Raw genomic sequence first — 12,794 nt, 5'->3', positions numbered from 1 at the left:
CCAGAGGAGCACGGGTGGAAGGAGCACCACGGCAAGCTGCTCGCCTCTCCTGCTCCCTCCAGGACAGGGCAGGGGAGCTCCTGGCTCATGCCTCCCGCTCTCATTTTCCCTCCTGGTGAGCCCGGATGATGCTGGGCCCAAAGGGAAGTGCTTCTCCAGGTAGCCTGCTGGTCACCATGGCCCCAGGGGCTTTACCCCACATTTACTGCCCAGTCCAGGGCCTCAGCTGAGGTCAGCTCCTCACTAGCAAGAAGGGGCCCCAGAAGGGCCTTGGCGAGGTTGCCCACCACTGGCACCAAGCTCGGCCTGGCCTCCCACCAGCCCCTGCCTCACCACTGACCCATCTGTGTCACCTCCACACCCCGCCACCACCAGACAAAAGGCAGAGAGCACACCAGGCTAGCCACCAGCACGTGATTAGAATTTTGTTTTAGGGGCTTTGATTGGTAATTGGTTTATTCTGCATATCCCAAGCAGAAGGGCCAGATGACCTTGGCTTCTGAAGGTCATGAGTCACTGTGCCACTCAGAGTCTGAGTTCAGAGGGAAGCGTCAGAGTTCCTTCGCTTCTGACTCTTTGGTCTTGGAAGATTATGTACAACGCCTAATGCCCTCCCTAAGGCGAGGAGGCTGCCAACCTCTGGCATCTCAGACCTCCTAAGCAAACAGTTCCCAAGCACCATGGTTGAGAGTCCTGAGCCCTGGCCTCCAAGCAAAAGAGAAAGTTGGAGAAATCACCCTGGAGGAGAGGATTGGCATGCAGCCCCCATTCTCATGACCACTAGCCGTGGACTTAAAAAAATACTCACAAAAGGCCCAGGACTTGAGGAAAATACTATCGTGGATGGGTTAGAGCCAGACTAGAGCTATGGAGACACATGGAGGACAATAGAGGGCAGGTTAGCAGGCTGGGGACCGCGAGAGGGGTCAGACAATTGGCTCAGGGTCATGCCTGGAGCCTCGCCTCAGAATGGGCTTGCAGGAGCTGAGCACTGGCTTGAGTCTCCAGCAGCCCTGGGCAAGGCTGAGGGACCCCCGCTGGGAGTGGCCGGGGGGGGGGGGGGGGGACAGAGGGGGTGTGGGGGGGAGGTGGGCTGCAGCCCACACAGGACTCACCCTCGGCCACGGCTCAGCGACGCCTTCCAGGCCTGCATCTCTTTGTACACCAACCGGCAGAGGAACTGTGGGGGGCCCAAGGCAACAAGGAAGGGGAGGCAACACTAGGTGCCAGTGCATAGTCAGTCCCCACGGCGAGGGGACTACGTCCAGCAGAATCAGTCCCCAATGTGGGGATCAGCAGCCCAACAGTAGGAGATGGAGGGGCGCCCAGGGGAGGTCCAGTGGTTCTGAGCAAAGGGCAGCTCTTCCCATTGTCCGAGAACCCCAGTGGCCAATGCTTAGGACCTCCAGGACACCAGCCTGGCAGGGCGGAGCACCCCCCAGGACCGTCTGGGTTCCCCCAGGACTCCTACCAAGCAGGCCAGGATGTCGGCCGAGATGAGCATGTAGAAGACGTTGTTCCAGCCTGTGGGGGAGATGAGGCCCGCCAGCAGGGGCCCCAGGGCTGCACCTGTGTGGACACGCTCGTGAGGGGACACACCCAAGGAGGGCAGGACACCCAGGGCTCTCCCCCAGGCAGGGCCCAGGGCTGTCACCAGGAGCCCAAAGCAAGAGCCACAGACCTATGGAGCCAGTGCCGTCGATGATGGCCGTGACCGTGGACAGTGCCTTCGCGTTGCCCTTCAGGCTCTCGTGAGTCCCCTAGGGAGCAAGAGCAGAGAAGGGAGTTCCCAGCTGAGCGGCAGCCCCCAACAGGCTGGGGAGGGGGGCTGACATGAAGGAAAGTGGTGATGGGGGCTTGGGATTGAGGAAAGAGGGGGCCAGTGGTAGATTCCAAAGGACTGCGGGACTCATGCCTTGGCAGGGTGAGCGCAAGAGAGGGAAGAGGGAAAGGATGTGGGGTCCGGACCGAGCCCCTGAGGGCTCCCTGGCCCCCAGCTCACCAGGTCAGCGGAGACGGCGGTGGTGATGAGCGCGTATGGGCCGTTGACCAGGGCCCCGCAGACGATCAGCATGACTGGGCAGAGAAGCGCAGTCAGAGGAGGGGCCCCCGCCAGCCCCCGCCCCAGGGAGGTCCTTCCAGCTGCCAGGCTGCACCTTCCTGCCCCCACGGGTCCACCCCTGCCTGGGGGCAGTGCCTTTGCCCACACCGGGCAGCGCCCAGAGCCAGGCCCTCACCTACGGAGCTGGCGATCCCCTTCTGGCCAATGTGGTTGTACAGGAACATCTGGGAGGGGAGGGAGGCGGGCGGGAGAGTCAGCCCAGGCTTTCCCAGGGACTGCCCTTAGCCAGACTGTCCCCCCAAGTCTGCAACAACCCTCTCTTTCCTGGCCCCCAGAGCCCACCGTGTTCCCTCCCCCTCTCAGGCCCAGACCAGACCTTCCCGGTCTCTAAGTGTCCCAGGATGCAGGGCCCAAACCGGGCAGTCTATTCTTTTTCCCAAAAGGCCCTCTCTTGCGTCTAACCTCCAGCTTACTCTTCACTGAGTTGAGAATTCTAGCAGCCCGTCCCCCTCTTCTCCACTAAGGCCAGCTAGTCACTAAGCCTTTCCCCCAAGTCTCAGTGGGGGGCGCTGCCCCGAGCCTCCCTTCCCTTTGTGTGCGCGCAGATAGGCACGCACCGGCGCACGCGGGGCAGAGGCCTGCGGGCAGGTGCACAGGCGCGCAGCCTCCCGCCCTAGGGGGATACGCACCATGGGGGCGGCCAAGGTGAGCATGACGCAGCAGGTGGTGGCCCTGCCGTTGATGTAGTCTGAGATCAGCCCCGCCAGGATGCCACCTGGAACACACCGCCCTCGCCCGCTGCCCCAGGCAGGCCTGGCCCGCCCAGGGGCCCAGCCTCGCCCAGCACCCCGGCCAGCCCCGACCCGCCCGGCATCCAGGGCCAGCAGGGCTTTCCTCCTCTCTGCCCTCTCCTTGGTCTCCCTGCAGAGCCTTCTTTCTCCGGGCAGGAGAGGCATTGAGGGTCAGCACAGGAGCCCCATTTTCTCCGGAGCCGCCTGCCCAACTCAAGTCCCATTGGACCCGTCCCTTCTGTCTGCACCCCCCGGCTGAGCAGGGCAGGGTCTCACCTATGATGCCACCAACGTCAAAGAGCGTCGATAGGTCCCCAGCTTCCTTGGCACTGAAGTGAGCTGTGCGAGACACAGAAAGCGTGGTCAGCCCCGGCGGGCACGCCGGGCAAGCGGCCTGGAGGGCCACGGTCAGGCGAATCCTCCGGGGCCTCTAATGCTCTCCCGGCCACCCTGGCACAGCAGAAGGGGCTGCGGACCAGCGGGGCAGCAACAGGCCAGGTTGGGGACCAGAAGCCCTTTCTGTAGTGACGCATCCCCCAGCAGGGTGGCCTGACCCCTGGGAGCAGCCCCTCTTCCTAGCCTGTGGCCCCAGCCCCACAGGCCACCTCTCACCTAGGAGCAGAAGGGCTGGCACTGAGCCTCAGCCCCCGCCCCTGTCCCTGCCTTTCCCGCCTGGCCCCCGACCTGACGGCAGCCCCCAGGGAGCGCTACACACCCAACTTAGGCCTCCGCCCATGCAGCTGGGAAGGAGACTTGCAGGAAAGTGGGGGCCTTGGGGCTGGGACTAGAGTTAGAAGAAGGAATACCCAGAAGCTTGAAGCGGAGCCCAGCCCCCCAGCTTGACTCGCACCCTGAAGGCAGCACCCAGGCCACAGAGCACAGCACAGGCACCCAGGGAAGCTCCCTGTGCTACACCACTTGGAAAAAGCCCCTGCCGCCCCCAAAATAGCTGTGGGACCAGTCACCCTTCAAGATTGGTCACGACTCATTCCCACAGTATCCTGTTGGTGGGAAGTGCAGTGTGTGACAAGGCAGCTTTGTCCCTCCCACGGGGCTTGGAGGTGGCACAGGAAGCCCTGGAGGTGAAGCCCCCAGCCCTGGCAGAGCTTGGAGGATCCTGCACGACGGGCACAGGGAGGGGGCTGCTCCCTGATGTAGTACCCCGGCCCCTCCATGGAAAAGCAGAGACCCAGGCCCAGGGGACAGTAAAGCTCTTTCAGCCCCGAATGGGGGCTCATTGTTTTCATCCTGGGCCAGGGGCAGGGGCAGGGGAGAGTAGGTCCAGGGGATGCGGCAGAGCTCCCTGCAGACCAGTGCACCGGGCACCAAGGAAAGGCCCCACTAGTCCCCTGGGAGAGGAGAACGGTGTTCACAGCCTGGCCAAAGGGAGTGGAGGCTCAGCTGGGGAGGCTCCGGGACTAGTGCGCTGCTAAAAAGGCAAACCTCTAGCATCCCGGGTTCCTCCAGCCAGGGGCCCAGCAGCCTGGAGGGGGATTTCTCCTAAGAGGCCCAAAGGCTGGAGAGGAGGAGGCGCGGATGCAGAGAGACCCAGTGCCTGATCCCAGCTCTGCCCCCAGGACAGAAGGTGGCTGGGGCTAGGGTCTGGGGTGGCGTCCGGGGTGTAGATTTCCCCCACCCCTTGGCCTCTGACACCCTGCTCTCACCTCCTCCTCCTGGGCACTCACCCACATTGAAGATGTAGAGGGGCAGCCAGTAGAGGAAGGTGTAACTGACCAGCTTGGCAAAGAGCAGGCACAAGGAGAACTCCACCACGCCCTGCAGAGCAGAGCAAGGTACAGTGTAACGAGGTCCGAGAGCTCCGGCCCCGTGGCAGCCCCACGGGACAGGCGGCCCTGGACCACCCGTCGTCTACCTGACAAAGCAGACACAATGCACACTGCACCTAAGTAAAGGCAAGACACCTACTGTTCAAATGCCACCTCGAGGCAGGTTTCCCAGCCTGCCCTCCTCATCCAGACTACCCCATGCTAAGAATTCCAGGAATCCTGGAAACCCTAGATCGTCCTGCCCCCCCCCTCTGCTCGCCCCATCTCCTGATGCCCAATAGAAGAATCTGGAAGCCCCTCTCTTCCCTTTATCCGCCAGCCTCTCACCGGGATGCGGAGCGCCCCGAGGAAGCTGATGGCAGCAGGCTCGGCACCGGGCTCGTGGGGGCACCTGGCAGCAGACTCCAGGCTGCTCTCCTTGCCGGAGCAGGGGCCGGTCGCAGGGTCCTCGGGGTTGTCCTGGTCCTCGCCTGGGCCACCCTGAGCCAAGGACACGAGCCCATGCGGGGGGGGCTGGTTTGCACACCCACCCCACTGGATCACCCAGGGTGGGCAGAGCCAGGCCCTCTTCTGGGCTGACCTCCTTCCAGGCCCCTTAGGTTGGGGGAAGCCAGCCCAAGGGCCTTCCAGGGGCCCAGAGCTGCCTCCTCGGGGTCCCGTCTCTGGCTGGGGCCCGTCACCTCCACCCGGAGTGCAAGGGCAGGGGCCGGGCAAAGGGGTTCCCACTTACGTGATGCTGTGGAGGGGTGCAGTCCACATCTTCTGGGTCTGAAAGAAAACCTTCTAAGCAGCTTCCCAAGCAGGCCAGGCCCTCACTCTGCAGGGCTGCGGCTGGTCCAGAGAGCCAGCCCCTCCCCGAGGTGGCCAGTGGGCCTCCCAGCCCGCAGAGGCCTGGAGCTGGGGCAGGAGGCCAGGGACCCCGGCCTGGCTCCCCCAACAGCCAGCAGGGCTGCGACTGCCTCTCGGACCTTTGTTTTCTTACCTACAGAATGGATTCCATACCTGACCTTGGTGACTCTTAAAGCTGACCAAGAGACTTGGAGTTGTCCTGAACGATACTGCAGGGACAGACGCAGGACATTATATATCCTGGCATAACCCACTGGATGGAGTGGGAGAGAGTGTGAACTACAATGTAAACTATAATCCATGTGGTGCAGCAGTGCTCCAAAATGTATTCACCAAATGCAATGAACATGCCACAATGATGAAAGAGGTTGTTGATGTGGGAAAAGTGGGGGGTGAGGCGAGTGGGGCATATGGGAATGTCCTATATTTTTTTTAATGTAACATTTTGTGTGATCTATGTATCTTTTAAAAATAAAAATATATTTAAAAAAAAGCAGCTGCCTGAGAACGGGGAAGAAAACAGCTGTCTATGCCAAATATAACTCCACCTTCTGCTCCTCTTGTTTCAGGGTCACCTCATGTTTGCTGAGTGTCTACTGGGGGCCAGGCCTCGTAACTAATTCTCTCTCTTAAACCTTCAAAAACCCTGTGACATCGGTGTTATTATTCTTATCTTATGAAGAAGGCAATGAGACTCAGAGAGGTTAAGTGATTTGTCTAAAGCCACACAGCCAGTCCTTCAGCTCCCTGACCAGTCATCTCTCCACTCTGTGCAGCTGCCTTCTCCCAGGAGGAGAACTGGGAGGCCCCGACCAGGGACCTGTGGGCAGGGAGGGGGCCAGGAGGCAGGTGCCCACTCACATTCGATGAGGAAGAGGAAGGTGAAGACGCCCATGGCGGCAGTAATGATTCCAGGCACCACAAACGACAGGCCCCACTGCGCGTTCACCCAGACGCCGGCTATCAGGGAGCCCAGGATGTTGCCCACAGACGTGTGGGAATTCCAGACGCCCATGATGAGCCCTCGCCTGGGGCGGGGAAGAGCAGACAAAGCAAAAGGGATGCAGGCCGCGCACTGCTCAAAAGGCTGCCTGCCTCCTGCTCCACCAGGTCCGCACAGGGAGCGCCTCAGAGACCCAAGGCCAGCGGGGAGCGGGGGGCAGGCGGCTGGTGTCCGCGGCAGAGGCAGGGCCTGGGAGCCGCTTCCCTTCTCCGTCCTGCTCCGCCTGCCCCAGCGCCTTCCCCATGGACGCGCCCGGAGGACCTGGGGCCCCCCCACCCCGTCTTTCTCTTCGTCCACCCATTTTAATCTACGGTGGTGGTTCTCAACCCGGGGCCATGTTGTCCCCGAGAGGACATGTGGCCACATCACGGTGGCCGCTGGCATCTCGGGGGTAGAGGCTGGGACATCCCACAACGCACAGAGCAGCCCCCGCCACAACCAAGGACCCTCCAGCCCCAAAGGTCAACGGTGCCGAGGCCGAGGAGCCTGGCTCTAAAGCAACTTAAAAATTTGAACTAAATCCAGTTTAAGAAAAAAAAAATTTATAGGCTTCACTTTTGTCTTTGTTCAAAATGGAAAGTCATTAGGAGGACAAAGCATAATGGACATTGCCTATTCGATGGATTAAAACCGTATCGATCAGAAAATTAGTGCTGCTTTTAGGCACCAGCTGTTTGTATCTGGGCATGTGGGGATCAGCGAGACCCAGAAAACTTTCCATCTTTTACCCTGAAATTACACTGCAGGGGCCCAGCGCCCTCCCTGCTCCCCCCAGCCCCTCCCCCAGCCTTCCGACCTCCCCCATCAGACTCACTTTCCCTTCCCGAACCAGTTGCCCACACAGGTCACCACGGAGGGCCAGCCTGTCGTCTGGACGAGTCCGTTACAGATCTGGGGGGCAGGGAGGGGGGGAGACAGGCCTGAGTCCAGGGCATACTCCCCCCCAGATGCCTCGTGGCTGAGGAGGTTAAATGTCATGTTGACAGCCCCCCCACACCACAAACCTTGCCCTGACACACACACACACTCACACACACCCTAACGTCATGCGCTGACCTTCCCTCTAGCCCCAGCCCCTCAACTGCAGGGACCAAGCCCGTCCTGCCTCTAGAGTGACCTCAGGGTGGTGTCCAGGGCAGATGTGCCACGCGAGTGACCGCCCGAGTGTTGGGATCGGGAAGGCGGACGCTGAGCCGTGAGCAGAAGGGGCACCAGGAGCGAGAGCGCCCACGCCCCAAACCTGCTGTGACCTCGGCTGGTAGGGACAGCACCTCGGGGGTCCCTCCTGGGACCAGGACCAAGGCCGGAGAGTGAGGACACCCATACCTGGATGAGCACGAAGTACCAGAGCATGTGGATTTTCCAGAAATATCCCAGGCCAAAGAGGGCGGTGAAGAGGCCACTGAGCAGCATGCCAGCTGACAGGTAATAACGGAGGGGGAGGCGCTCCCCAAAAATCCCACTGGAGAAGAGAGGGTGGGCTTGCGGTTAGCTCTGCTCTCTCCGCCCCGCAGCTCTCTACCGCCTGGTCTCCATCCCGCGATGGCACTAAGCTGTGGTGGCCGGGGCAGCCACTTCGTCGCCACAGCCCGTGGACCACCTCAGCCCTCCGCTTTGAAGACTTCTCTGCTTGATCTGACACTGAGCCGCCTCCTGGAAGTTCTCCCTCCACGACCCGTCTCCCTCCTGCTCGCAGTTTCCTCTCCGATTCCACTGTTCTAGCCACCACCTGTTTACTAAAGCCCCCCGACTTCAGAGCCTCAGTCCTGGCTCCCCCCTAGGGTTTCGTGTCCAAATGCCTTCTGGACATCTTTACTTAGAAGCCCCCCCCCCAATTTTTTCAACTTAATGCCCCAAAACTGAGCTCTTCTTTCTTCGCCTCTTCCTGAGCCCCTCCTGGGAAGCTACTTCGTCTCCTCCCTCGCCCTCCTACCCCCCACGTGCAATCTGCAAGACCCATCCATCCTACCACCCGCCTGTTTTCCAGGGGGTCAGTTCCTTTCCATCTCTGTCACCCCCTTTCTCCCTCAGGTTCTCCGCACAGCTCACCTGGGCACTGTCAATCTGTTCCGCCCTCAAATCTGCCTTCAGCGCCACCCTGATATATCGGACACATGCATAAAACCCTTCCCGGGCTCGGCCCCCAGCAGGGCCCAGGAGACCCTCTGTAAATGGCACATCCCTCAGCCCCTCCTCCTGCCTCTACCTCCCTTAGAACTGACACTCTCATAAACCCACGGATCATTCTGTTTCTCACTTTCCTTCCCTTCTGCTGCCAATCCTGATTCCCCTTCATCAACTGAAGTCTCATCTCCCCCAGGAAGCCCTCCCTTTCCTCTCCTCCCTACCCCAGCATGGACAGAGTGACGACCTCAGGGCTCCCACAGCACCCTTTGGCCTCCTTGATCAAAGGGTCACCACACAGTCTGCCATTAGCTGCTTCCGGATCGTCACCCCATCAGGCTGTGGGCCCCTTGGAGGAGATGCCCTGCTTTATTTGTCCTTGATCCCTGGCAACGAACACCATGCCTGCTATGTCAGATCCAGCCTTGCTGCACTCTGGGACAGAACAGGGCTTTTCCTGGGCATCTCTGCACTGGAACCACCCTCACCAGCTCCCAGCCCGGGGTAAACCGTGTTCCACCCGCACCCACCATCGCTGCCGTCTGGGGCTTAAGCGCCACAGGAGCATCCGGGAAAGCCTTTGCAGAAGAAAACTACCGAGCGTGGAGGTCTGCCAGGCCGAAGGAGCCACCTGGAGACCTTGGAGAAGTCATCACGACGGGGTGTGCGGAAGTCGGGCTCACTGCCACCCCCGGGAGCTGTCACCTTTCCCACCCCCCTGGCTGCCCCCAGCTGAGTGGAGGGGAGGCAGGTGCTGGGAAGCATCCTAGCCTGGGACGGCCAGGCGTTTGCCTCTGTGTTACCTGATGAACATGCCGATGGCATAGGCCACGAGGAAGGCATTGTCCACGGCCCCCAGCAGCTGCTTGTAGTTGTTCTGGTCTGAAAGCAGACAGGAGAGACAGAAAGGCGGCTTCTCGGCTGCCCTGCAGGAAATGCTTCCCGCCTCTCGACAGCCCCCCTCGAGGGACCAGGGAAGGGGCTGTGGGGAGGAGCCACCAGCCCCAGCCTTACCAAACGGAGCCCAGCTGCACCACGTGGTGTCGTTGATCGCATGGGTGTCGTTGATCTCCTGGGAGTCGTTGATGGGTCTGATCTGCTCCGAGCAGTTCTGGTGCAGACGGCTCTGGAGAGACGGTGGGAGGCACGGAGTGGGGTCCCACCGTGCCACAGCCCACAGCCGGCCCAGAGCGGGGCGGGCCTCCTCCCACCCCACCAGGGCCACTGCCGCCCCTCGCTCCACAGTCCTTCCTGCGGGAACTGGCCCCATCAGGCCCCGGAGTGAAGGGCAGGGGGTCTGTGAGCAGAACCCACGTACCCCGGGCCCCCGCCCTCTTATTCCGTCCACCCCCACCAACCCTGCTGTCTTAGCGAAGAGACTCAAAAGGAGCACCCAGGGACCCTTTCTTGGCAAAAGGAGCTCCTAAAAGCGGGTCGTGCCAGGGGCAGGCAGAGAGCTGTCTGGGCACTAAGGATGCCTGTGGGCTGCCTTCTAGCCCTTTCCACTAACAGGTACCGCCGGGGGGGGCACGGCCTCCCCTGCATGCTCCCCGAGCCCTCCAGCCTGGCCTCACCTTGACCACGCTGATGGGCTTCCTGGACATGTGGTAACAGGTATAAATAAGGAAGGTGAGCAGCAGGATGGAGCCTCGGAACCTGCAGGAAGAGGTGGGCATCTGGGTCGACGGCCGTCAGGCCCCCGCGGGCAGCTCCGGCCCAGCATCACCCAGGGCTCACTCCAGCACCCAGGGCCCTGGCATCGCCAACTCTCGACCTCAGGGTCCCTCCAGACACAGGCTCCTGGGGGCAGAGGCCGAGGGGAGGGCAAATGCCCGGGGCCAGGGGCTGCATCCACTGCAGAGGCCTTTCCACGGAGCAAGGGCCCCCCACTTGCTGCCTCCCATCTCCCCGACATCACAGGGTTCCTCTGCACGTGTGTGGGGGGGCAGGGTGTTAGATGGTGGGAGGGGCAGTGGGAGAACCATCCGTCTCTGAAGTGAGGGCAGCCCCTCACGCTGAGGACGTGGTGCAGTTGGCCCCTCCACCAGCCCGCTGAGAGTGGGGCCTGCAGACCAGCAGGGAATGAATCAGCACTGGGGAAGCTGCTGACAGAAGCCGAGTCCCCTTCTTCCGCCCAGGCGAGGCCGTTCCACCGGGAGGCCAGGCCGTTCTTTCCCCTGTGACTCACCCGTCACGGGTGTCCTCGTGCAGCCCCGACCTGACTTTCTCACCCCAGGCACGGGTCTGGGGTGGAAAAAGCAGCTTCCCGGCACCACTCCCACTGCCCGCTCTCCCTCCCGGGTCAGCGTGTGGCTCCCCAGCCCAGCATCAGCTGAGCCGAGGGCGGAGGTGCATGGAAAATATCCCTCCAGCTGGACCCCGGCCAGGGGGAAAGGGCCGAGCCCTGGAGGAGACCCGGCCCTGCCCTCGGGGGCGCTCCCGGAGAAGGGCCCGAGGTTCTGGGCATCCCAAGTCTCCCTGAGGCCGAGGCAGGATGACGGAGTCACACCCTCCCCTCTTAGGAATCTGCCTCCCAAGCCCACCCTCAGCCCCCCAACACCCAACACCCAGGCACCCTATGGGAAATGGAGGGGCTTTTCTACAGAGCCTGGATTTAGGGTGGGCTCCCAGGCTCTTCTCACTTCCCCCAGGGCTCGAGGCACGGATCCCTGCCTGGCTCCCCCGCCCCCATAGGTCCCCCCAAATTGCCTTGCTTGAGATGGCTCGGTGGGCCCCCACGCCACTGAGAATGGGCTCCAGACCCTTTAGTCTGGAATCTGTGTTCCTCAGTGACCTGACCTCTGGCTCCAGGTCCCCAAGGGCCTTGGTGGCAGAGGTTGTCCAGGGACTCAAGTTCAACGGGGAAGCAGGGGTCACCCCCAGCGCCATCACAGTGACCGGCACCCGCAAGCCTGGTGGTGGCAGTGTTTTCTGGGTCCCACCGAATGGCTTATGGCTCAGCACTCCTAGTTCAGGAACTTCTAGAATCTTGGGGGACAGCGTCTGAGAGAATTTGGAGAGGACACTCAGAGGGCCCAAGGCAGAGAGCCATAGACGGAAGAAAGCTGTGGCCACATGGGGACCACCAGCAGGGAGGCTGCCAGGTCCAGCGGAAAAGGCTGAGAACTTTGGGGGGTGCCTGGCGGGGGGAAAGGGGTTCTCTCATGAAGCCACTGTGTCCCCTAAAGCAGTCCCTCAGCGTTCCCGGCTCTGGGCTCCTCGTCTGTTGCACATGGGTGAAACACCACCCCACCCATCATAAGACAGGGGGCAAGAGTGGGACCTCATGCTAGTTCCCAGGTCTCTGGCCTCCTTCAAGACCTCCGGGGCTCAGTTGAGCCCACCTTGGCCAATGCCACGGACAGGCCAGGGCCCTTGCCACAGACCTCTCGGCATTTGAAACGTGCCCGGGGTCCGTGGCCCTTCTGAGACCCCTGCCTAAGACTGCTCTCCCGTGCCAGGCCTGGCCGTGAGGCCCTTGCAGCCGGCAGCTGTGGCACTGACTGGGCAGCCCACCAGATAAGCCAGGCCCACCCCCCAGCAGCTGCTCAAACCAACGAGGGCCCAAAGGTGTAGCCTGCGTGCCGGCACCCTTCTCCCACCCCCACTGCGTCCCACCACTGCACTGCTCTCCCCCTGCCACGTCGGGCCCCTGCCCACCCAGGAGGGACCCCCAGCCTCCCTTTCCTGACTCCCTCCTGCCCGTGGTCCCAGGTGCCCTCCCTATCTGCTCGGTGTCCCTTTATGCTGGAGTCGCTCCTCCCACCCCTGGCTAGAAGAGCTGCGTTAGAGCAGCAGTCACGGCTCTGCCCACGTCTGGCATCCGGGCCTCTGGCAGAAACGGGACTGCTCTCCTCCCCACCCTCCCAGCGCACCCTGGGTGTCTTCCAAGTGCCAGGGCCCTTGCTGGGATCCCGCAGGAAGCAGCAGAAGTCCTGAGAGGCGCTCGGAGGTCCAGGGGGGTGGAATTGGTGCACTAGTGCTGGGACCCAGGGCAGCCAGGGAGGGCCCCGAAAGCCAGCGGGGCTGGGGGCGTAGCAGGAAGTGATCCCTGGACCTGAGCCTTCGGAGGCGCCTTTGCAAACACAGGAGGCAGCCGGGGGAGGAAACTGTATGCAGACACAGAGGCGTGAAATAAACTCCTGAAGGCGGCAGCGGGGAGAGGCAAGGCAAGGTCG

General features: G+C 61.9%; 1 protein-coding gene across 4 annotated transcripts in view; it reads right to left on the bottom strand.

Annotated features, from left to right (window-relative positions):
* The window catches only part of SLC37A2 (solute carrier family 37 member 2), a 29,190-nt gene that overhangs the window by 4,703 nt on the left and 11,693 nt on the right, over positions 1–12,794 (bottom strand). For 2 of the 4 annotated variants that reach the window (XM_071212395.1, XM_058289192.2), the window contains exons 2-17: positions 10,191–10,272; positions 9,631–9,742; positions 9,420–9,498; positions 7,819–7,954; positions 7,307–7,383; positions 6,351–6,517; positions 5,371–5,408; positions 4,968–5,120; positions 4,539–4,629; positions 3,130–3,192; positions 2,752–2,837; positions 2,238–2,286; positions 2,003–2,076; positions 1,682–1,760; positions 1,472–1,569; positions 1,116–1,180 (exon numbers count right to left, since the gene is read on the bottom strand). In XM_071212395.1, the coding sequence (XP_071068496.1) occupies positions 1,116–1,180; positions 1,472–1,569; positions 1,682–1,760; positions 2,003–2,076; positions 2,238–2,286; positions 2,752–2,837; positions 3,130–3,192; positions 4,539–4,629; positions 4,968–5,120; positions 5,371–5,408; positions 6,351–6,517; positions 7,307–7,383; positions 7,819–7,954; positions 9,420–9,498; positions 9,631–9,742; positions 10,191–10,220 (1,397 nt within the window). In that variant the 5' untranslated portion in view covers positions 10,221–10,272. Of the gene's footprint in view, positions 1–768; positions 866–1,115; positions 1,181–1,471; positions 1,570–1,681; positions 1,761–2,002; positions 2,077–2,237; positions 2,287–2,751; positions 2,838–3,129; positions 3,193–4,538; positions 4,630–4,967; positions 5,121–5,370; positions 5,409–6,350; positions 6,518–7,306; positions 7,384–7,818; positions 7,955–9,419; positions 9,499–9,630; positions 9,743–10,190; positions 10,273–12,491; positions 12,651–12,794 lie in introns of those variants that run through there. The other 2 variants (XM_071212396.1, XM_058289191.2) reach the window with 2 other exon arrangements.

This window comes from Dasypus novemcinctus, chromosome 27 (assembly GCF_030445035.2).
Source record: "Dasypus novemcinctus isolate mDasNov1 chromosome 27, mDasNov1.1.hap2, whole genome shotgun sequence".
Taxonomy (NCBI): domain Eukaryota; kingdom Metazoa; phylum Chordata; class Mammalia; order Cingulata; family Dasypodidae; genus Dasypus; species Dasypus novemcinctus.
The sequence above is the reverse complement of the archived record's forward strand: the minus strand, read 5'-3'. Positions and strand labels throughout refer to the sequence as shown.